The sequence below is a fragment of the Thalassophryne amazonica genome, chromosome 1 (assembly GCF_902500255.1).
Source record: "Thalassophryne amazonica chromosome 1, fThaAma1.1, whole genome shotgun sequence".
Lineage (NCBI taxonomy): Eukaryota > Metazoa > Chordata > Actinopteri > Batrachoidiformes > Batrachoididae > Thalassophryne > Thalassophryne amazonica.
The window spans coordinates 2,836,741-2,861,068 of NC_047103.1; the positions used below are offsets into that span (position 1 = coordinate 2,836,741).

Here is a 24,328-nt window from a genome sequence, read left to right on the forward strand (position 1 = left end):
GAATTTGATTATGTGAGATGATCTATTCTCATCAATATCGTTGACATATATAATGAAGAGTGTCAGTCCCAGGACCGAGCCCTGGGGTACTCCACTTAGGACCGGTGTATTGGCTGATTTCTTCCCATATAATACTACTCTCTGGGTCCTATTTGATAGCCACTTTTCTATCCATTTTGAAACCTGTTCGCTTATCCCATGTGCTTCAACTTTTGCCTTGAGGCAAATATGTGGGACCTTATCAAACGCTTTGGCAAAATAAAGATAAATAGTATCCACTGGCATGCCTTTATCAAGTGCTTCAGTTATTTCTTCCAGGAAGACAAGGAGATTGGTAAGGCAGGATCTACCTTTGATGAAGCCATGCTGGGAATCCCTTATTAAAGAGTGGGTGTTGAGGTGGTTAATTATCCTCTCCTTAATAATACACTCTAATATCTTACAGACAGTACTTGTTAAGCTTACTGGTCTGTAGTTCAAGGGTAGTGCCTTTGAGCCCTTTTTGTATATACGCGTCACATTTGCACTCCTCCAGTCTGAGGGAACTATTCCTTCAGCTAAGCTCCTCTGGTAGATAATACTCAGAGGGGTTGCCAGTATATCCACACACTCCATTAGCATTTTAGGGTAGAGTAAGTCTGGACCTGGTGCCTTGTTCTCCTTTAGAGTACTTAATTTTTTCCTCACTTCCTCCTCTACTATTATTATGGATGTCAATCGTCCCGTAGGTGGGCCCTTGTAGACGGTTTTTGGCTTGGGTATGTTGCATGTGTCCTCCTTAGTAAATACGGATGAGAAGTAGCTATTGAGTAGTGTGGCGGCCTCTTCTTTGGATGTGACAGTTTCACCATTTTCCTTCTTGAGTGGTCCGACTACTACGTTTTTTATTTCTCCCGCACGTATGCGTAAAACAACTTGGGGTCTTTTTTTATATTGTCTGCAAGTTTGGTTTCAAAGTTCTTTTCGGCTGCCTTAATAGCTTTCTTTTTACAGTATTCCATGTAACTTTCATATTCCCTAGTTTTCCGGTATCTTTTCCAGAGTTTTAATTTCTTCCTTAATATTCTAATAGCACTTCTATTCTTCCATAAGGGTTTCTTCCTCCCGGTCCTTTTTTTAAATTTGATGTTTCGTCTAACAGCTTCATCAACTGTTCCTTTAAAACTCTCCCAGACCTGCTCTAGTGGGAGCGAGCTTAGGGTTGTCCAGTCTGCCTCTTGTAGGTCTTTTTTTAAGTCCCTTAAAGTTAGAATTCCTGTAATCCGGAACCTGCATTATGCTATCTTCCCGTTGCATTTTTGTGTTGATAGTGCACGATATATCATGGTCGCTGTCACCTAGCTTACCCGCTCGTTCTGTGTTCTCGATTTGGTCAGGTTCACTTGAGAAGATTAAGTCGAGAATGTTATCGCCTCTAGTTGGTATTTCTACATGCTGTGTTAAACAACCCCTGGCAATAATTATGGAATCACCGGCCTCGGAGGAATTGTCTTACAGACATAAAGACATGGATGACCTCTAATTTCCTGCTTTTAAACTCAGATAAAACTGAAGTTATTGTACTTGGCCCCACAAACCTTAGAAACATGGTGTCTAACCAGATCCTTACTGTGGATGGCATTACCCTGACCTCTAGTAATACTGTGAGAAATCTTGGAGTCATTTTTGATCAAGATATGTCATTCAAAGCGCATATTAAACAAATATGTAGGACTGCTTTTTTGCATTTACGCAATATCTCTAAAATCAGAAAGGTCTTGTCTCAGAGTGATGCTGAAAAACTAATTCATGCATTTATTTCCTCTAGGCTGGACTATTGTAATTCATTATTATCAGGTTGTCCTAAAAGTTCCCTAAAAAGCCTTCAGTTAATTCAAAATGCTGCAGCTAGAGTACTGACGGGGACTAGAAGGAGAGAGCATATCTCACCCATATTGGCCTCTCTTCATTGGCTTCCTGTTAATTCTAGAATAGAATTTAAAATTCTTCTTCTTCCTTATAAGGTTTTGAATAATCAGGTCCCATCTTATCTTAGGGACCTCGTAGTACCATATCACCCCAATAGAGCGCTTCGCTCTCAGACTGCAGGCTTACTTGTAGTTCCTAGGGTTTGTAAGAGTAGAATGGGAGGCAGAGCCTTCAGCTTTCAGGCTCCTCTCCTGTGGAACCAGCTCCCAATTCAGATCAGGGAGACAGACACCCTCTCTACTTTTAAGATTAGGCTTAAAACTTTCCTTTTTGCTAAAGCTTATAGTTAGGGCTGGATCAGGTGACCCTGAACCATCCCTTAGTTATGCTGCTATAGACGTAGACTGCTGGGGGGTTCCCATGATGCACTGTTTCTTTCTCTTTTTGCTCTGTATGCACCACTCTGCATTTAATCATTAGTGATCGATCTCTGCTCCCCTCCACAGCATGTCTTTTTCCTGGTTCTCTCCCTCAGCCCCAACCAGTCCCAGCAGAAGACTGCCCCTCCCTGAGCCTGGTTCTGCTGGAGGTTTCTTCCTGTTAAAAGGGAGTTTTTCCTTCCCACTGTCGCCAAGTGCTTGCTCACAGGGGGTTGTTTTGACCGTTGGGGTTTTACATAATTATTGTATGGCCTTGCCTTACAATATAAAGCGCCTTGGGGCAACTGTTTGTTGTGATTTGGCGCTATATAAAAAAATTGATTGATTGATTGATTGATGTTCATTCGGTTGTTTAAAATTGTAGAAAAAAAGCAGATCACAGACATGACACAAAACTAAAGTCATTTCTTTCTTTCTCTTTCTTTCTTTCTTTAATATTTATTTCATTCATTTAAAAGAAAAGCAGAAACAAAGCACCACAACACCAGAATGAAAAGGAGCAGAAGGAAGTCTTATGATTTCTGCCCCTTTTAACAGTACAATCTTTCAATATCCAGCATCATAGTCAACATTATTTAACAGATTGCATTTCTTTAACTTGTCACATACCACTGACCCATTTCATAATTATGACTATTAATTAATAGATTACATCTCTGACAGGTTACATTTTACACTTAAGACACTCCAAACATTATTAACAGATTACCTTTTTTTTTTTTTGACTTTCTTGCAGCCCACTGACTTATTTCATAGTTTCATACTTACTTAATACATCTAATTTAATATGTTTTTTAAATAATTTAAGCGACCTTAATTCTTTAATTTATTAAGATTATTCCATAATTTGACACCATTTACTGCAATACTCCTTTCCTTTACTTTGGTTCTAAATCTAGGTTTTTTAAAGACTTCTATTCCTTTCAGTTTATAACTACTTACTCTTTTTTCAAACATATTTTGAATGTTTGTTGGTAAAGTATTTTTATTAACTTGGTACATTGTTTGTAATATTTTCAAATTGACTAAATCATGAAATTTAAGTACCCTATACTTAATAAACAATGGATTAGATGGATCTCTAAAACCACTGTTACTAATCACTTTTAAAGCTCTTTTCTGCAAAATAAATAAAGGTTGTATATAGGTTGTATATGTTAATCCCCAGATTTCTACACAATAAGTTAAATATGGGACAATCAATGAATTGTACAATGTTAATAAACCATAACTATTTAATGAATATTTTACTTTATGCAAAACAGCAATGGCTTTTGCTATTTTTCCTTTTATGTAATTTATGTGTGACTTCCATGTAAGATCTTCATCAATCATGACTCCTAAAAATTTCGTTTCTTTTACCCTTTGTATATCCATTCCATCTATTTGTAATGACACATTATTTTTTTTCACTATCAATAAACAATATAAAATTTGTCTTATTAATATTTAGTGACAATCTGTTTATATCAAACCAATGTTTAACTTTTTCCAACTCTGTATTTATCACTTGTGCTACTTCCTGTATATCTGATCCAGAGTAAAACAGTGTTGTATCATCAGCAAATAAAATGCTGCCAAGCACATTGGATACATTCACAAAATCACTGATATACAAAATAAACAGTTTGGGTCCAAGTACCGATCCTTGTGGTACTCCATAAATAATGTTACACAATTCTGATTTGGTATTATTTATCTAAACAAACTGTTTTCTATTTTCTAAGTAGCTTTTTACCCACTGATGTGCAACACCTCTTATTCCATATTGTTGTAACTTGTGAAGCAATCTTGAGTGGTCTATAACATCAAAAGCCTTTTTCAGGTCAATAAAAATACTTACAAAATAATCCTTATTATCTATTGTTGTTGATATTTTCTCTATTAGTTACATAATTGCCATAGCTGTTGAATGTTTTGTTCTAAATCCATACTGAGCATTATTTAAAATATGATGTTTCTCAATAAATTTATCCAATCTTGTCACAAAAACTTTTTCCATAATTTTAGAAAACTGTGGAAGCAATGATACTGGCCTGTAATTAGAAAAATTATGTTAGTCTCCATTTTTATATAATGGGACTACCTTAGCAATTTTCATTTCATCTGGAAAAATCCCAGTTGACAGAGACAGATTACAAATATAAGTAAATGGTTCAATAACAATTTCTATTATACTTTTTACAGTTTCAAATGGCAACTTTCTGGCTTTAAGAAACAATATAAGAAATCAGGAAAAAAAAATTGTGGCAGTCAGTAACGGTTACTTTTTTAGACCAAACAGAGGGAAAAAATATGGAATCACTCAATTCTGAGGAAAAAATGATGGAATCATGAAAAACAAAAGAACGCTCCAACACATCACTAGTATTTTGTTGCACCACCTCTGGCTTTTATAACAGCTTGCAGTCTCTGAGTCATGGACTTAATGAGTGACAAACAGTACTCTTCATCAATCTGGCTCCAACTTTCTCTGATTGCTGTTGCCAGATCAGCTTTGCAGGTTGGAGCCTTGTCATGGACCATTTTCTTCAACTTCCACCAAAGATTTTCAATTGGATTAAGATCCGGACTATTTGCAGGCCATGACATTGACCCTATGTGTTTTTTTGCAAGGAATGTTTTCACAGTTTTTGCTCTATGGCAAGATGCATTATCATCTTGAAAAATGATTTCATCATCCCCAAACATCCTTTCAATTGATGGGATAAGAAAAGTGTCCAAAATATCAACGTAAACTTGTGCATTTATTGATGATGTAATGACAGCCATCTCCCCAGTGCCTTTACCTGACATGCAGCCCCATATCATCAATGACTGTGGAAATTTACATGTTCTCTTCAGGCAGTCATCTTTATAAATCTCATTGGAACGGCACCAAACAAAAGTTCCAGCATCATCACCTTGCCCAATGCAGATTCAAGATTCATCACTGAATATGACTTTCATCCAGTCATCCACAGTCCACGATTGCTTTTCCTTAGCCCATTGTAACCTTGTTTTTTCTGTTTAGGTGTTAATGATGGCTTTCGTTTAGCTTTTCTGTATGTAAATCCCATTTCCTTTAGGCGGTTTCTTACAGTTCGGTCACAGACGTTGACTCCAGTTTCCTCCCATTCATTCCTCATTTGTTTTGTTGTGCATTTTCGATTTTTGAGACATATTGCTTTAAGTTTTCTGTCTTGACGCTTTGATGTCTTCCTTGGTCTACCAGTATGTTTGCCTTTAACAACCTTCCCATGTTTGTATTTGGTCCAGAGTTTAGACACAGCTGACTGTGAACAACCAACATCTTTTGCAACATTGCGTGATGATTTACCCTCTTTTAAGAGTTTGATAATCCTCTCCTTTGTTTCAATTGACATTTCTCGTGATGGAGCCATGATTCATGTCAGTCCACTTGGTGCAACAGCTCTCCAAGGTGTGATCACTCCTGTTTAGATGCCGACTAACGAGCAGATCTGATCTGATGCAGGTGTTAGTTTTGGGGATGAAAATTTACAGGGTGATTTCATAATTTATTCCTCAGAATTGAGTGAGTCCATACTTTTTTCCCTCTGCTTGGTCTAAAAAAGTAACCGTTACTGACTGCCACAATTTTTTTCTTTACTTCTTATAGTGTTTCTTAAAGCCAGAAAGTTGCCATTTGAAATGACTTTAGTTTTGTGTCATGTCTGTGATCTGCTTTTTTCTACAAAATTAAACAACTGAATGAACATCCTCCGAGGCCGGTGATTCCATAATTTTTGCCAGGGGTTGTAGGATTTGACTCCCTTCCTTGTCGGCGTAAAGATCTTTCCAGCTGACGTTCAGGTAATTGAAATCCCCCATCACGATTAAATCTTTTCCTGCAGCCTCCGTCAACATAGCGATTAATTTTTCATTATTCAGAGTGTCAGAGTTGGGCGATCTATATACAACCCCAATCCATAGTTTACTACCTTTAGGTTCTATTATGTCACACCATACATTGTTAGAGAAACTGAACTTGTCATATTCTTCAACGTGGCAGGAGGGCATATCGTCCTTGACGTAGAGAAAGACTCCTCCACCGCGTCCTTTCTTTGTGTCTAATCGATCTTGTCTATATAGTACATATCCTTCCAGAGTGATCTCTGCATCTGCAATATCGTGGTGTGCCCTTGATTCTGTTATACCTATAATGTCCGGTTTTCTTAATTCAGTTGATGTTTGCAGTTCATCTCGCTTATTCATGATACTCTGTGCATTGAGGCATAAACAATTTAATCTCCTCCCATGACTCCCGTACTTCTTATAGTTCATATTTGAATTTAGTTTGTCGTATTCCTTCTCCTCACCCTCCTGATTATCAGGTTGGGCGCCGTTCCGACCAGTTTGTGGATCCTTTCGCCTGTTTCCTCGGAAAGTATCCGGTTTTTTGCCTCTTGGGCCAACTCACGCACATGTTCCCTTTCCTCCTTGGTTAGATCCCCAGTTACACTAATTCTTTTATATTTTTCTTCCACATTCTTGAGTTTGAAGAGCTTCCCCAGGATCCTGAAGCGTTCCTCTTTCTTCTCCAAAACCACTTTTACCGGTTGTGCTCTGGCCGAGGGGTCCTCCTTTCATCTCACGATTTGGTGGATGTCCTTCACTGGCACCACAATTTCTATCAGTTCACACACCTCTTGGAAGAACTTCCTGTCCTCTTCCTTCCGCACTTGTCCTTCCTGTGCTCTACTTTCGGGTATGTTGTGGATAAGGATAACCAAGTTGTGCTCCCTACAGTTGATTTCTTCCTCCTCCTTTTTCTGCTGCATCGCCCAGGCTGGGCGAATTGGAGACTCGGCTCCGCACCGTGGAAAATTCTACAGCTAGCCAGGCCCCTGTAGTCGGTCCGGACCAAGGTAGCTTAGCCGCCGTTAGTTACCACCCTGGCAGATCCCAAGCAGCCGGGAAAGCAGGCTGACTGGGTGACTGTGAGGAGGAAGCGTAGCCCTAAACAGAAGCCCCGTGTACACCGCCAACCCGTTCACATCTCTAACCGTTTTTCCCCACTCGACGACACACCCGCCGAGGATCAAACTCTGGTTATTGGCGACTCTGTTTTGTGAAATGTGAAGTTAGCGACACCAGCAACCATAGTCAATTGTCTTCCGGGGGCCAGAGCAGGCGACATTGAAGGAAATTTGAAACTGCTGGCTAAGGCTAAGCGTAAATTTGGTAAGATTGTAATTCACATCGGCAGTAATGACACCCGGTTACGCCAATCGGAGGTCACTAAAATTAACATTAAATCGGTGTGTAACTTTGCAAAAACAATGTCGGACTCTGTTGTTTTCTCTGGGCCCCTCCCCAATCGGACCGGGAGTGACATGTTTAGCCGCATGTTCTCCTTGAATTGCTGGCTGTCTGAGTGGTGTCCAAAAAATGAGGTGGGCTTCATAGATAATTGGCAAAGCTTCTGGGGAAAACCTGGTCTTGTTAGGAGAGACGGCATCCATCCCACTTTGGATGGAGCAGCTCTCATTTCTAGAAATCTGGCCAATTTTCTTAAATCCTCCAAACCGTGACTATCCAGGGTTGGGACCAGGAAGCAGAGTTGTAGTCTTACACACCTCTCTGCAGCTTCTCTCCCCCTGCCATCCCCTCATTACCCCATCCCCGTAGAGACGGTGCCTGCTCCCAGACTACCAATAACCAGCAAAAATCTATTTAAGCAAAAAAATTCAAAAAGAAAAAATAATATAGCACCTTCAACTGCACCACAGACTAAAACAGTTAAATGTGGTCTATTAAACATTAGGTCTCTCTCTTCTAAGTCCCTGTTGGTAAATGATATAATAATTGATCAACATATTGATTTATTCTGCCTTACAGAAACCTGGTTACAGCAGGATGAATATGTTAGTTTAAATGAGTCAACACCCCCGAGTCACACTAACTGTCAGAATGCTCGTAGCACGGGCCGGGGCGGAGGATTAGCAGCAATCTTCCACTCCAGCTTATTAATTAATCAAAAACCCAGACAGAGCTTTAATTCATTTGAAAGCTTGACTCTTAGTCTTGTCCATCCAAATTGGAAGTCCCAAAAACCAGTTTTATTTGTTATTATCTATCGTCCACCTGGTCGTTACTGTGAGTTTCTCTGTGAATTTTCAGACCTTTTGTCTGACTTAGTGCTTAGCTCAGATAAGATAATTATAGTGGGCGATTTTAACATCCACACAGATGCTGAGAATGACAGCCTCAACACTGCATTTAATCTATTATTAGACTCTATTGGCTTTGCTCAAAAAGTAAATGAGTCCACCCACCACTTTAATCATATCTTAGATCTTGTTCTGACTTATGGTATGGAAATTGAAGACTTAACAGTATTCCCTGAAAACTCCCTTCTGTCTGATCATTTCTTAATAACATTTACTCTGATGGACTACCCAGCAGTGGGGAATAAGTTTCATTACACTAGAAGTCTTTCAGAAAGCGCTGTAACTAGGTTTAAGGATATGATTCCTTCTTTATGTTCTCTAATGCCATATACCAACACAGTGCAGAGTAGCTACCTAAACTCTGTACGTGAGATAGAGTATCTCGTCATTAGTTTTACATCCTCATTGAAGACAACTTTGGATGCTGTAGCTCCTCAAAAAAAGAGAGCTTTAAATCAGAAGTGCCTGACTCCGTGGTATAACTCACAAACTCGTAGCTTAAAGCAGATAACCCGTAAGTTGGAGAGGAAATGGCGTCTCACTAATTTAGAAGATCTTCACTTAGCCTGGAAAAAGAGTCTGTTGCTCTATAAAAAAAAGCCCTCCGTAAAGCTAGGACATCTTTCTACTCATCACTAATTGAAGAAAATAAGAACAACCCCAGGTTTCTTTTCAGCACTGTAGCCAGGCTGACAAAGAGTCAGAGCTCTATTGAGCTGAGTATTCCATTAACTTTAACTAGTAATGACTTCATGACTTTCTTTGCTAACAAAATTTTAACTATTACAGAAAAAATTACTCATAACCATCCCAAAGACGTATCGTTATCTTTGGCTGCTTTCAGTGATGCCGGTATTTGGTTAGACTCTTTCTCTCCGATTGTTCTGTCTGAGTTATTTTCATTAGTTACTTCATCCAAACCATCAACATGTTTATTAGACCCCATTCCTACCAGGCTGCTCAAGGAAGCCCTACCATTATTTAATGCTTCGATCTTAAATATGATCAATCTATCTTTGTTAGTTGGCTATGTACCACAGGCTTTTAAGGTGGCAGTAATTAAACCATTACTTAAAAAGCCATCACTTGACCCAGCTATCTTAGCTAATTATAGGCCAATCTCCAACCTTCCTTTTCTCTCAAAAATTCTTGAAAGGGTAGTTGTAAAACAGCTAACTGATCATCTGCAGAGGAATGGTCTATTTGAAGAGTTTCAGTCAGGTTTTAGAATTCATCATAGTACAGAAACAGCATTAGTGAAGGTTACAAATTATCTTCTTATGGCCTCAGACAGTGGACTCATCTCTGTGCTTGTTCTGTTAGACCTCAGTGCTGCTTTTGATACTGTTGACCATAAAATTTTATTACAGAGATTAGAGCATGCCATAGGTATTAAAGGCACTGCGCTGCAGTGGTTTGAATCATATTTGTCTAATAGATTACAATTTGTTCATGTAAATGGGGAATCTTCTTCACAGACTAAAGTTAATTATGGAGTTCCACAAGGTTCTGTGCTAGGACCAATTTTATTCACTTTATACATGCTTCCCTTAGGCAGTATTATTAGACGGTATTGCTTACATTTTCATTGTTACGCAGATGATACCCAGCTTTATCTATCCATGAAGCCAGAGGACACACACCAATTAGATAAACTGCAGGATTGTCTTACAGACATAAAGACATGGATGACCTCTAATTTCCTGCTTTTAAACTCAGATAAAACTGAAGTTATTGTACTTGGCCCCACAAATCTTAGAAACATGGTGTCTAACCAGATCCTTACTCTGGATGGCATTACCCTGACCTCTAGTAATACTGTGAGAAATCTTGGAGTCATTTTTGATCAGGATATGTCATTCAAAGCGCATATTAAACAAATATATAGGACTGCTTTTTTGCATTTACGCAATATCTCTAAAATCAGAAAGGTCTTGTCTCAGAGTGATGCTGAAAAACTAATTCATGCATTTATTTCCTCTAGGCTGGACTATTGTAATTCATTATTATCAGGTTGTCCTAAAAGTTCCCTAAAAAGCCTTCAGTTAATTCAAAATGCTGCAGCTAGAGTACTGACGGGGACTAGAAGGAGAGAGCATATCTCACCCATATTGACCTCTCTTCATTGGCTTCCTGTTAATTCTAGAATAGAATTTAAAATTCTTCTTCTTACTTATAAGGTTTTGAATAATCAGGTCCCATCTTATCTTAGGGACCTCGTAGTACCATATCACCCCAATAGAGCGCTTCGCTCTCAGACTGCAGGCTTACTTGTAGTTCCTAGGGTTTGTAAGAGTAGAATAGGAGGCAGAGCCTTCAGCTTTCAGGCTCCTCTCCTGTGGAACCAGCTCCCAATTCAGATCAGGGAGACAGACACCCTCTCTACTTTTAAGATTAGGCTTAAAACTTTCCTTTTTGCTAAAGCTTATAGTTAGGGCTGGATCAGGTGACCCTGAACCCTCCCTTAGTTATGCTGCTATAGACTTAGACTGCTGGGGGGTTCCCATGATGCACTGAGTGTTTCTTTCTCTTTTTGCTCTGTATGCACCCCTCTGCATTTAATCATTAGTGATCGATCTCTGCTCCCCTCCACAGCATGTCTTTTTCCTGGTTCTCTCCCTCAGCCCCAACCAGTCCCAGCAGAAGACTGCCCCTCCCTGAGCCTGGTTCTGCTGGAGGTTTCTTCCTGTTAAAAGGGAGTTTTTCCTTCCCACTGTAGCCAAGTGCTTGCTCACAGGGGGTCGTTTTGACCGTTGGGGTTTTACATAATTATTGTATGGCCTTGCCTTACAATATAAAGCGCCTTGGGGCAACTGTTTGTTGTGATTTGGCGCTATATAAAAAAATTGATTGATTGATTGATCATTGTCTCTAACGATTTGCTGGAATGGCGTTGGCTTAGCCTTAGCCCTCGTCTTGACTTGGGTCCAAGGGCCTGGGCTTCACCCGCCCTGGTCTGTAGTATCTTGTTGTACATCCTTATCTTGCTCTGGTTCTACTCGTTGCGTGAGCAGGGTATCCATGTTCGATTCCCTTTGGCAAATGTCTTCACACAGGGTTTCGATCTTATCGACTTTCAGCTTGGTGTTTTCCCCCAGTTCTCTCATAGCCTGAATCTCCTTCACTAGAACAGAGACCTCCGCTTTTAATCTAGCAAAGCCTGTGTGCAGCTCATGAGCACCAACTTCACAGCTGTGACAGTACCAATGACAGACATTGGTCTTGTCACTCAGGACATCGTACAGGGCATCTGAGACTTTGCCGCATTTCTTGTGATACCAGTGGAGGCAAATTTCACATTCTATGCCTTCGTCTCTTGGTCTAACAGCTTTCATGCATGCCACACACTCTTGTTTTGTACTCATTTGGCCTTCGGGCATCGCTTTCGCTCCGGTGTCGTCTCTCTTACTCACATTAGTTTGGCCCCCATCTTGTTCAGCTCGTAATCCAGTGGCGCCGTACGAGGTAATGTCATCAATGTCTTGTCCGTCTTTTCTGCTGTATTGGCAGACCCACTCCGCAACTGACGTTGACATTGCTGCAGTTTTGAAATAAATACAAATCGGGGCAAAAAGACTTTTGGGAAGAGACGAGATGGACCACAAACTGTCTGATGTACTTATAAAAGCCGAAGAGACTCAGCAGAGAACAGGTTTTCTTCCGCAATGACGTGACACGTTCACTAACAGCTCCGAAAACCCTGAAACACATAAATCATGATTTTCACACATTTCTACTGAGACCCTTCGGCTGCTCCCTCGTTTGCACTCGGGGTCATCACAGCAGATCCAAGGTGGATCTGCATGTTGATTTGGCACAAGTTTCACACCGGATGCCCCTCCTGACACAACCCCTATTACATGGAAACATGTGGCAGGGGTGGGGTTTGAACCGGGAACCTTCCGCAATGAAACCAAGCGCACTTTGGTTCTTAAAGTAAAATCCTACAAAAATAAAAGACTTATTAAAATAATTTTATTTCTTGAGGAGCTTCAGCTGTTCTGACTTTTAAAGATTCCCCAAATTTAAAAAAAAAAGAAAAAAAAAAAAGGTCAGTTTTAATATCTGAGTAAATGTGTTTCAAACTAAACATATCAATACAACTAAAAACAAACAAAATGTCAGCTTTTATTGTGAAGTGAATATTTATTAGGAGCAGGAGAATTTACTGAGAAAACATTTTAAAAGTGTTAAATATTAAGTGAACAGAAACCAAATCCTCAACACTGTTCTTTGATCGACCAACAGGGGGCAAAAGAAATCCCAATTTTATATTTTATATATATATATATATATATATATATATATATATATATATATATATAGTTTGTAGAACAATGAAAGAAATAAATCCTGATTTGACTTTAACATCTCTAACAGTGCTGAAGTGAAGCTAACAGTCTAACTCAACAAAACTCCAAGTTAACCAGACTCTGTTAAACCAAACCAGATTCATCCAAACCCAACCTTGGCTAAACCTTGTTTTAGACACATATAACCCAAAACCGGTTAATCCAAACCAAATACTAGTTAAAAACTAATTGTAGTTTATCCAAATCAAATCCAATCCTAGTTCAACTCAACTAAACCTGCAGTGAAAATATCCAACATTTAACCAGATAGCAGATCAACCAAACCTGACATCACTTAAACCAAACTAAACCACATGACCTTAAACTCATCAGACTGGAGTTCCAGCTAACCAGAGGTTAACCAAAGCCAATCTAAACTACTTCATCCCACCTGGTCTGAAAGAAAACCAGTTTAAAGGTCGTTGTCCTAACCTGGATCTTTCTGAAGCTGAATTTTTTTTTTCTCTCTTTTTATTCGTTTTTTGTTTTGTTTTTTCCTCATCTTCTGGTGTTGAGTCACCTGGCTTCTGTGACATCACCAGGCCAGAACCTGGTAAGTTCTAAGTGATCAGAGGTTAACCGTGAGGTTTCATCAGAACGAAGAGTACATCCCGAGTCTCTTCGCGGCCTCAGAGATCCTTGGTGACTTCCTGTGAGGGAACGGGAAGAAGTCGCTGGCAGAGGAACCAATGCCGCCGACGCTCAACTGCCTGGTTACTCTGGATGCAGGACCCTGGAACTTTCTGGACCGGTGGCATGCTGGAGTTCCATCACTGTGCAGGACGGGCTTCTGGTCTAAGTCAGAGTTTAGGTTGCCGGTGGAGCCAGTAATGGAGGCGACAGGGGCGGAGTCCATCAGGTGGGCTGTGGCTGAGGACTCGCTTGAGCTGCTTCCTGAACTTCTCTTTGAGGAGCTGGAAGAGACACTGAGTGATCTGGGGACAGAACCCTGGACTGCCTCATGCTCAGGTTGATCAGATGTAGCGCAGATGGAATCGGGTCTGGGTCTCTCAGTGGAACTGCAGTCTGCATGTCTGCTGGACCGGTCTACGGCTCCTTGGAAGTGTTTGTCTTCTTTAGCGCCGCAGGGTGATGCGTTTCCGGAAGTGCCAGGTGACTTGATCGGAGAATCCACCAAAAGTTTGCTGTCGGTGGAGCTACAAGACCTGAACAGAAGACATGTCAGAAAACCGTCAGACCAACATTCTGGAACCATTGACAGATAAACCATGTTCCCGCCATCTAAAGGGGCAGACTACTGCATACAGCCAGCCGTCAGACCTGGAGGGACTGCAGCCTCTGGTGTCCATCACCTCGGGGGACACAGCAGGAAGTTGCACCGTGACGCCGCGGTGTGAGCGTCGGTGGAGGCCCAGATGAATGTGCCAAGGGTCACAGGTCATTGGCTCAGGCTCAAAGGTCACATCGGATGGACTGGCAGCCACTGAGCTTCCATCTGGTTCCCGTGATGACCCCAAAGCCTGTGGTACTGGAACGATGGTGATGGCCTCGGACAGGTCCTCTGAGACTGTTGAGACAACAGGAAGACAAACTGACTAACTTCACACTGGACTGACACGCAGGGCGACCCTGAAGATGATGGGTGTGGCCAAACCTCCCTTGATGTCGTGACAGTTTCACTCAGACGCTTGTAGACAGGTTCAAGACGACACTCCGCGCTCGCCTGTTGCCACATGCACAGACACCTTGCTGCCAGAAGGGGGCGATCTACAGAACCAGACTCTTAGTGGTCCAACCTTTTAACCCCTGGCCTCCTTTGCAGTTTCAATCCACGTTCTGAGATTTACACTGTTTTACACTGGGAACCCTTCCTGATGGAACTCTAGAAAGGTGTGTGGCCTGTGTGCAAACCACTGTGAAACTTTTCTGCACACATTATAATTTTTTTTTTCAATCTCTGAATCTTTAAGCATTACCTCACAATACCCAATTATTTGTGGTTTCTGCATTTTACTCACAGATCATTTGTTTTTAATTATAATTTTATTTTACGGTCAGAATCAACATTTATTTTTCCAGCTCATATGGATCCAGACAAAGAGCGTACGTTGACAAGAAGTGAATACCTTTGAATACCTTCTTTTGAGATTTTTATGTGGCTTGGGGGTTTTAATCATGCTGTACATGTTGAATGAATGGTTTGTGTTAGTGTGTTTGATGTGCACTGAGATCTGCTCGCAATTTTTTTAATTCCAGTGTGGTTTTTCTACTGCAAATGGCAATACACTGAAACTGAAAGCTGAGTGGTCATCTCACTGCTACATCAGCATGTGGCAGTGCTACGCCTCCGCCACACAGGACCGAAACTGACCATCAAGCAAAACGCTACGCTTCAAAAAAACAAAGTCAAATAAAGGTCTTTGTATTCTGTCATTGTATTTAACACCACGACTGTTTGAGCTCAATGAGTCAAGCTGTGACAGCGACACACGAGATGAGCCGCTTACCCGCACAAATGCATTTACTGATTTAAATTCATAAAAGAGAAATCTGTGAAACATTAGCATTAATTTATGAAACAAATAAAATGTTCAAATCACACACTCAGACAAAATTTTAATGTTCCCCACAGAAGACATCAAACTTCTAATGTCACCCGTGCAGTATTTAAGGCGCGGTCCCACTGGCGTTTAGGATGATTTGCGTATGGATTGCGCACAGAATTGGTTCATATTTACTAAACATCCGCAATATGTGTGAAACATGCTTGTATGAGTCGGCTGACAACCACACATGTCTGCAATTATCCGCAGAGGCACGTTTTTCCGTTGCCAAGATTTTTGAGCTGCACAAAATTTTGGCTGCGGATGACATCTGCCTTACATATTCAACACATAATCTATGCGCTGTATAGCCACCATTATCCACTGATATCTGCAACTGACGGGGTATTGCGGCTTGGCAGTGGACTGGGACAGTCTGTAAAACAGATGTATAGCATGTCTATCATGTCCACATCACAAACTAAAATAAGATTTAGCGACTGCATACAGAGTGGCCACAAATAAAGCGTTTTTATTACGTCTGCTTTGCATCTGATTTGTGGATAATTTGCAAATGCACAACAAACACTCCACGTAAACCCAAAGTACCATGGCAGACATAGACATACCTGCCAGTCAGTGCCAGTCCAGCTGTGGAAACGTACAGATGTAGTTATGGATCCCCAAAAACACCATCCAACAACATAAATGTGCTGGACACTGCATATATAAAATAATTATTTCGTGGCGGATTAATCAAGTTTTCTGCAAATTCGCCGTTGAAAACGGGTCTAATCGCTTCCTGAATCACAGAGGAGGCTGCAGCCCGAGCCGTTCGCGCGTGCCTAACAAGCTGCAGAAAATGTTTTGAGCCGTCTAAAAATGTAATTATTTGACTTGTTTACATTGTCAAGGCTTGATAAAACAGTTGCGTGTTTTGTCCTTCTTGTCTGCAGCTGTTACCAGGGCTGGATCCAGAGTGAAAATCTGACAGATGCATTTTTGCCAAATAATAAAATAAAAATCGTACGTGTCTTGTTATTCAATAATCTTCAATCTTTTATTCGTGTACAACATACACTGTCACACTTCTTTTAATATATTTATTATACTTCATGGACCATAGTGAACACTTCATATTTGTATAAATATGATGTCCTAAAAAAAACACTATAAATTGACTCTAAACAGGATCAAATTTATTGCCAAAATCTTTCAATTATACCTGAATCTATATATGATTTTTTTTAATTGATAAAATCAATAAAAAGATGACTGCATATATTCTTAAAAATAATATATTGAGGTACAGACAGTTCACAGAAGACATTTTCCATTGATACCAATCAAAATTAGAAACAGTCCAGCAGGTAACAATATGCATCATGTCCATGACTAAATATACTAAAACAAATACATCACAATTGTGATATGTGTACAATTGTGATGTATTTGTTTTAGTTTATTTAGATTTTGTTGTGATTTGGCACTTTATAAGCTGATTAAATTGAAACTGAATTGAAATTGAACATTTTATTGATTCTTAAAGTAAATAAATATGAAAATGGTCACTGGATCCTTAAACTTTGGACATAATAAACTACATGGTGGATCCTTGATCTCTGGACATAAATAGGAATAAACAAAATCTGTAGTTTTTGTCAAAAGCATTTCCTTTCAGACATTATTGGCATGAATGTCTTTCCATATATGTGAGCTGAGCTCTTACAGCTGCTGTGCTTCACTTCAGGATGTAATTTGTAAAGAAATACAGCACGTTTCATTTTGGGAGGAAAAAACGTTTTAGTCAATTGTAGTTTCTTGTCTGTATTACAACGTTTGTAAGAGGTGTCATTTTATTTAAAGCGGTGATTCATTCTGAAGTTAGTAATTCTGACCGGACTGTCTCGGCCGCGCAGCATGTGGAGTGTTTCGTTTCTCGACTGCAACAAGACAAGAGTCCCAGTTAGTGACTTTAATCCAGACAAAAGTGACTCACGGTATTTTAATGGCTTTGAGAGGAGTTAAGAAGCGGACCTACCGCTTCTGAAGAGCAGCGAATCAAAGAACCAATGAGCCAGTGGATCGAAGCATTGCTTCAATGGTTCACGGCTTCAAAGTGAAGTCGCGCTGCAGAAATGGTTGATTACAGAGCCGCTGCAGACCAAACCCTGAATATCTGACTTTATTTGTACGTCCGTATGACTCTGAAACTCGGAAAAATCCGTATAATTTACGGACTATAGGTTGACATGAAAACCACCGAAAAGCTGTGTTCACCGCGGGGACACGTTTGGCACTATTCAGAATTATTCAAGTTTTTTTTAAACCGATGACAAACGATGCATAAAATTTGACCGATGCAACTGCATCAGTCCAAACCGGTCTGGATCTGGGCCTAGTTACAGTATTTATTTCTATGTTTATAACAGATTTAACTTCTTGTTATAATCGTTGAGACAAGCTGCGCTCTGATGTGATCCGCTGACGTCACCACTCGCCCTGTTCACTGCTTCTTTACTCCAATCAACTTGTCCAAGTCCAGCAAATACTCCAGAGGCTGTATTGTTGGTGTGAATAGTGATGCCGAAAGGAGCGAGTGCGCTTCATTTATGACCGCAATGCAGATCCCGTGCACGTGCAACACGTGCGCAATGCATTGTCAATACGTCTGTAATACCTCCGCGATAATCCCAATGTGTCTGATCTGTTTGCGCAATACATGTGTTATACAACCGTGACTGTTTGTCATATATTCACTGTACATTATTAATATATCCATAATTCATACTGGGACATGGATGCTGAGGATGGAGCCACCAGGCAGGAGGAGAAGAGGGAGACCAAAGAGGAGGTTCATGGATGTGCTGAGGGAGGACATGCAGGTGGTTGGTGTGACAGAGGAAGATACAGAGGACAGGGTGAGATGGAAACGACTGATCTGCCCTGGCGACCCCTAACGGGAACAGCCGGAAGACAAAGAAGAAGAAGAATTCATACTGGGACATCTGTCATTTTTGGCCACTTTTGTTGCAGACAACAACAAACGCCCCAACATTTGTATACTCAATTCATGCACAATTAATCCTCTCCCAGTGGGACAGGGCCCTTAACTTAGTAGGACAAGAAGTACAGCGTAGTACAGTTTATTCATGACATGAGTGTTTGTGTTCCATGACATCAGCCTCATTCTATTCATCCAGTTCATCAATTATTCATCAAACAGAGTAAACCCAAGAGTTTGGAGTCAGACTTTATCATTTTTTGCTGGTTGCGAGTACTCGTGTCCTTCCGGTGGACGGGGTCTGGAGGTGAGGCTGTCCAGACCTTTGAGTGGGGTCTTGTGTGGTCAGGTGTTAAAGCGGCGTGTCTTAACCCTGATCATCAGAAAATTCATTTTAATTTCTTACATAGGATGTACTTTATTCCTGTCAAACTTTGTCATATAAAAATCATAAGTCATCCTCTGTGTTCACTGGGGGTGCAGGAACGTTCCTTCACATTTTTTGGGACTGCCCTCCATCAAACAGATTTGGGGGGTGACCTTGGTTCATCAAACAGTGGCTGTCACAGTTCTTTGATTCTAAATGACCTCTCAGCTCTTAAGGTGTCCAAACTCAATAAGCCTGTGATTTTTGCTGGACTGACAGCAGCCAAAAAATTGGTTCCAACACGTTGGCAGTGCCCCCCCCACACTATCAGGACTTGGATTTGATCCTTTCTGGATGTGGTTTATTTGGAATTATCACCTGCTGTTAGAATCAGGCTGCTCTGGAGGCCTGATGCAGGACCACCAACATACTAAAAACAATTGGTCATGAGATCAACCTCACTGCCCCGCCCACTGGGTTCCTCCCACTCTCTCTTTTGTTTAATGTTTGTCTGTGTCTTGCTCCACCTCCTCTGTGTGTGTGTTTTGATATAAACACGTATTTGTCTTATTATTGTTCATTTAATTCCTACTTCATGTTTGTAATATTTAGCTTTTACATAAAAGATCTGTTCTGTAAAATTTTGTTTAAAAAAAAAGAACTGCTCTGTGAAAAAATGAGTGAATATGTTTGCAAACTTTGATGTTTTTTTTTTTATACCTTTTTCTGTTTTTGTTTCCAATGTTTAGATATAAATTAAAGTATGACAGAAAGAATTCAAAAGTATTTTTTCCTGCTACATTTCCATTTGTGGAAATTAAATTTACTATAAATTACCAAGAGGTTCATAATAAAGAAATGGTTTGTACGAGCATTTTGAAATCTACATGAATGTTATTATCCATAAACTCACAGAAATCAAGCCAAAATAATTTCACATATTCAACGTAAATTAAATAAATCCTCTGGAAATAAACCAGAAAAACAACATTTACTAGCAGTATCTCAGTTAAACTTTGTCGAATAAACATTCTGGAGTTCTGTTACCGCTGTTATTTCATGTCGAAGGTGATGAAAAGCGGATGTGCTCCAACTGGCGACTTCAGTCCTTTCAGGCCAAAATGTCCGCAGCGCCACCTAGCGGCTGGCGTCGAACCAGAGTTTGGAGGCTGTCCTTTGACCCGATTCGAAACTGAGGCGGCCTGGGCCGTCTCCACCACGGACACAGCTGACGTCAGGCCGAGTCTTTGACCGAAACGGACACGACTGGCCTCCGCCAAAAACTACACCAAACGTCTAAGCAGTGGTGCTTTTATTCTGAAAGGTTAAATGGGAAGTAGTGCGGTCCTGTCGGCTAACTTGACATATCCTGAACTTTGGAAAAACAAAGCAAACTGCGTGAAGCCGAAAGTTTGTGATTTAATCCGAAAACTTTATCGTCAAACAGACTGACGCGTTTTTAGACTTTTCGATTCTTTACATTTTTTTTGTATTTTTACTAAGATGAGTTTTTGTGTCACGTGACGGCGTTTTAGCCCGTCGTTCTCACCTGTCCTGAAGAGCAGCAGGTGAGTTTGTCTCCTCTGACTCTCTCTGCTCCTCCGGTACTCCTCTCTCAGCACCGACACGTCCATCTCACTCCTCTCCTCCTCCTCCAGCAGCCGATCTCCTCCTCGCTCCTCCCGCGAGTCCGCCCCTTCAGGTGACACGCATCCTGTGACCTTTGACCTGGCCCAACTTCACCCTCAGACCGACATTCCAGCGATTTTTATTTATTAGTTGTTTTTTTTTTTAATCTGAAAAAAAAGATCTTCAGAAACTCCTGAACAAATATTTTATCATTGAGGGTTCTTTAAGCTTAAAATATTTTGGGAAAAAAACTGAAAAAGTTGTGTCAAAGTTAAAAAACATTCTACTGGACCAATAAACTGATTGAGACAGACTTTGAGCAATTTAAAATAGTGTGCTGTGTTATTTGGCGGCTTCCCTCACTCATTTCCAGATGAGTGAGGGAAGCCACCTAAAAGTGAGATGGGTGTGGCAAGCCACCAAAAACATAAGATGAGTGTGGAAAGCCACAAAAACATGATGAGTGAGGAATAATCAGGTCCCATCTTATCTTAGGGACCTCGTAGTACCATATCACCCCAATAGTGCGCTTCGCTCTCAGACTGCAGGCTTACTTGTAGTTCCTAGGGTTTGTAAGAGTAGAATGGGAGGCAGAGCCTTCAGCTTTCAGGCTCCTCTCCTGTGGAACCAGCTCCCAATTCAGATCAGGGAGACAGACACCCTCTCTACTTTTAAGATTAGGCTTAAAACTTTCCTTTTTGCTAAAGCTTATAGTTAGGGCTGGATCAGGTGGCCCTGAACCATCCCTTAGTTATGCTGCTATAGACGTAGACTGCTGGGGGGTTCCCATGATGCACTGAGTGTTTCTTTCTCTTTTTGCTCTGTATGCACCACTCTGCATTTAATCATTAGTGATTGATCTCTGCTCCCCTCCACAGCATGTCTTTTTCCTGGTTCTCTCCCTCAGCCCCAACCAGTCCCAGCAGAAGACTGCCCCTCCCTGAGCCTGGTTCTGCTGGAGGTTTCTTCCTGTTAAAAGGGAGTTTTTCCTTCCCACTGTAGCCAAGTGCTTGCTCACAGGGGGTCGTTTTGACCGTTGGGGTTTTACATAATTATTGTATGGCCTTGCCTTACAATATAAAGCACCTTGGGGCAACTGTTTGTTGTGATTTGGCGCTATATAAATAAAATTGATTGATTGATTGATTGAAAGCCATGTAAACATTACATGAGAGAGGGAAGCCACCTAAACATGAAATGAGTGAGGGAAGCTACCTGAACATGAGATGAGTGTGGAAAGCCACCAAAACATGAGATGAGTGAGGAAAGACACAAACACATGAGATGAGTGAGGAAAGCCACCTAAAGATGAGATGACTGTGGAAAGCCACAAAAACATAAGATAAGTGAGGAAAGCCACCTAAACATGAGATGAGTGTGGAAAGTCACAAAACATGAGATGAGTGTGGAAAGCCACAAAAGCATGAGCTGAGTGTGGAAAGCCACCTAAACATGAGCTATGAGAAAAGGCACCAAAACACAAGATGAGTGAGGAAAGCCACTAAACATGAGATGAATGCGGAAAGCCACCTAAACATAAGATGAGTGTGGAAAGCCACAAAACATGAGTTGAGTGAGGAAAGCTTCCTAAACATGAGATGAGTGTGGGAAGCCACAAAACCATGAGATGAGTGAGGAGAGCCACCAAAACATGAGATGAATGCAGAAAGGCACCTAAAAATGAGATGAGTGTGGAAAATCGCAAAACATGAGATGAGTGAGGAAAGCCACAAAAACATGAGATGAGTGTGGAAAGACACCAAAACATGAGATGAGAGAGGAAAGCCACCAGAACAGCTCATGGCAACCTGTGTGTTTCCTCACTCATCTCATACTGTGCAAACAGCAGCTTTTGCTATGACGTCGGACAATAGAACGGTTTTATTAAAAAGATGTCACCCGTCTTCACTTTGATTCTTTACGTTCAGCTCTGAAAAGAGCAGAAACTTTGTCCAAACATTTGTGGTCCTGGGTGTTTGTTTTACCCTTCAGCAGCTCCCTGCAGCAGGAGCAGGACATCCTGTTGGCATCGGCAGCCGACACGCTCCAGTCCTCGCTTTAGTCCCGTCAGTAAACGCAGCGTTCACAGCAGCACTGCCGGTAATGCGTTTGAGGTCCTCTGACAACAAAACGCTGCAGTCTGCGAAAAGTCCAACAGAATGGGTCAAAGTTCAGAGACGCTACAGAGAAAAAAACAGCAGAGAACAGCTGCTGGTTCCTGGTCAGATGGGAACCACGAGTCCGACTTTGAGACGTGTGTCAACACTGGAGGACGTTTAGTTTCACAATCAGTCCAGCTTGTTTGGAAAGTAAATAATGAAAACACGGGTCCACAAAGAACCAGTCAACAAGAGCAGGACAGCAGAACCACACTGACCCAGATATCAACACAGAACCACACTGACCCAGATATCAACACAGAACCACACCGACCCAGATATCAGCACAGAACCACAAAGACCCAGATATCAACACAGAACCACACCGACCCAGATATCAACACAGAACCACAAAGACCCAGATATCAACACAGAACCACACCGACCCAGATATCAGCACAGAACCACACCGACCCAGATATCAACACAGAACCACACCGACCCAGATATCAACACAGAACCACACCGACCCAGATATCAACACAGAACCACACTGACCCAGATATCAACACAAAACCACAAAGACCCAGATGTCAACACAGAACCACACTGACCCAGATATCAACACAGAACCACAAAGACCCAGATATCAACACAGAACCACACCGACCCAGATATCAACACAGAACCACAAAGACCCAGATATCAACACAGAACCACACCGACCCAGATATCAACACAGAACCACAAAGACCCAGATATCAACACAAAACCACACCGACCCAGATATCAACACAGAACCACACTGACCCAGATATCAACACAGAACCACAAAGACCCAGATATCAACACAAAACCACACTGACCCAGATATCAACACAGAACCACACTGACCCAGATATCAACACAGAACCACAAAGACCCAGATATCAACACAAAACCACAAAGACCCAGATATCAACACAGAACCACACCGACCCAGATATCAGCACAGAACCACACCGACCCAGATATCAACACAGAACCACAAAGACCCAGATATCAACACAGAACCACACCGACCCAGATATCAGCACAGAACCACACCGACCCAGATATCAACACAGAACCACACCGACCCAGATATCAACACAGAACCACAAAGACCCAGATATCAACACAGAACCACACCGACCCAGATATCAACACAGAACCACACCGACCCAGATATCAGCACAGAACCACACCGACCCAGATATCAACACAAAACCACACCGACCCAGATATCAACACAGAACCACACTGACCCAGATATCAACACAAAACCACAAAGACCCAGATGTCAACACAGAACCACACTGACCCAGATATCAACACAGAACCACAAAGACCCAGATATCAACACAGAACCACACCGACCCAGATATCAACACAGAACCACACTGACCCAGATATCAACACAGAACCACAAAGACCCAGATATCAACACAGAACCACACCGACCCAGATATCAACACAGAACCACACCGACCCAGATATCAGCACAGAACCACACCGACCCAGATATCAACACAAAACCACACCGACCCAGATATCAGCACAGAACCACACTGACCCAGATATCAACACAGAACCACAAAGACCCAGATATCAACACAGAACCACACTGACCCAGATATCAACACAGAACCACAAAGACCCAGATATCAACACAGAACCACACCGACCCAGATATCAACACAGAACCACACTGACCCAGATATCAACACAGAACCACAAAGACCCAGATATCAACACAAAACCACACCGACCCAGATATCAACACAGAACCACAAAGACCCAGATATCAACACAGAACCACAAAGACCCAGAT

The 24,328-nt window shown here is 41.3% G+C and overlaps 1 protein-coding gene across 1 annotated transcript; it reads right to left on the bottom strand.

The window, feature by feature from the left end:
- Positions 1-13,369: 13,369 nt before the first annotated feature.
- LOC117518846 lies at positions 13,370-22,396 on the bottom strand. The gene is made up of 4 exons (XM_034180091.1): positions 22,363-22,396; positions 20,298-20,444; positions 14,155-14,401; positions 13,370-14,039 (listed from the first exon to the last, which is right to left on the bottom strand). The coding sequence occupies exons 1-4, from the start codon at positions 22,394-22,396 to the stop codon at positions 13,466-13,468; spliced, it is 1,002 nt and encodes a 333-aa protein (XP_034035982.1). The 3' UTR covers positions 13,370-13,465.
- Between the last annotated feature and the right edge of the window lie 1,932 nt (positions 22,397-24,328).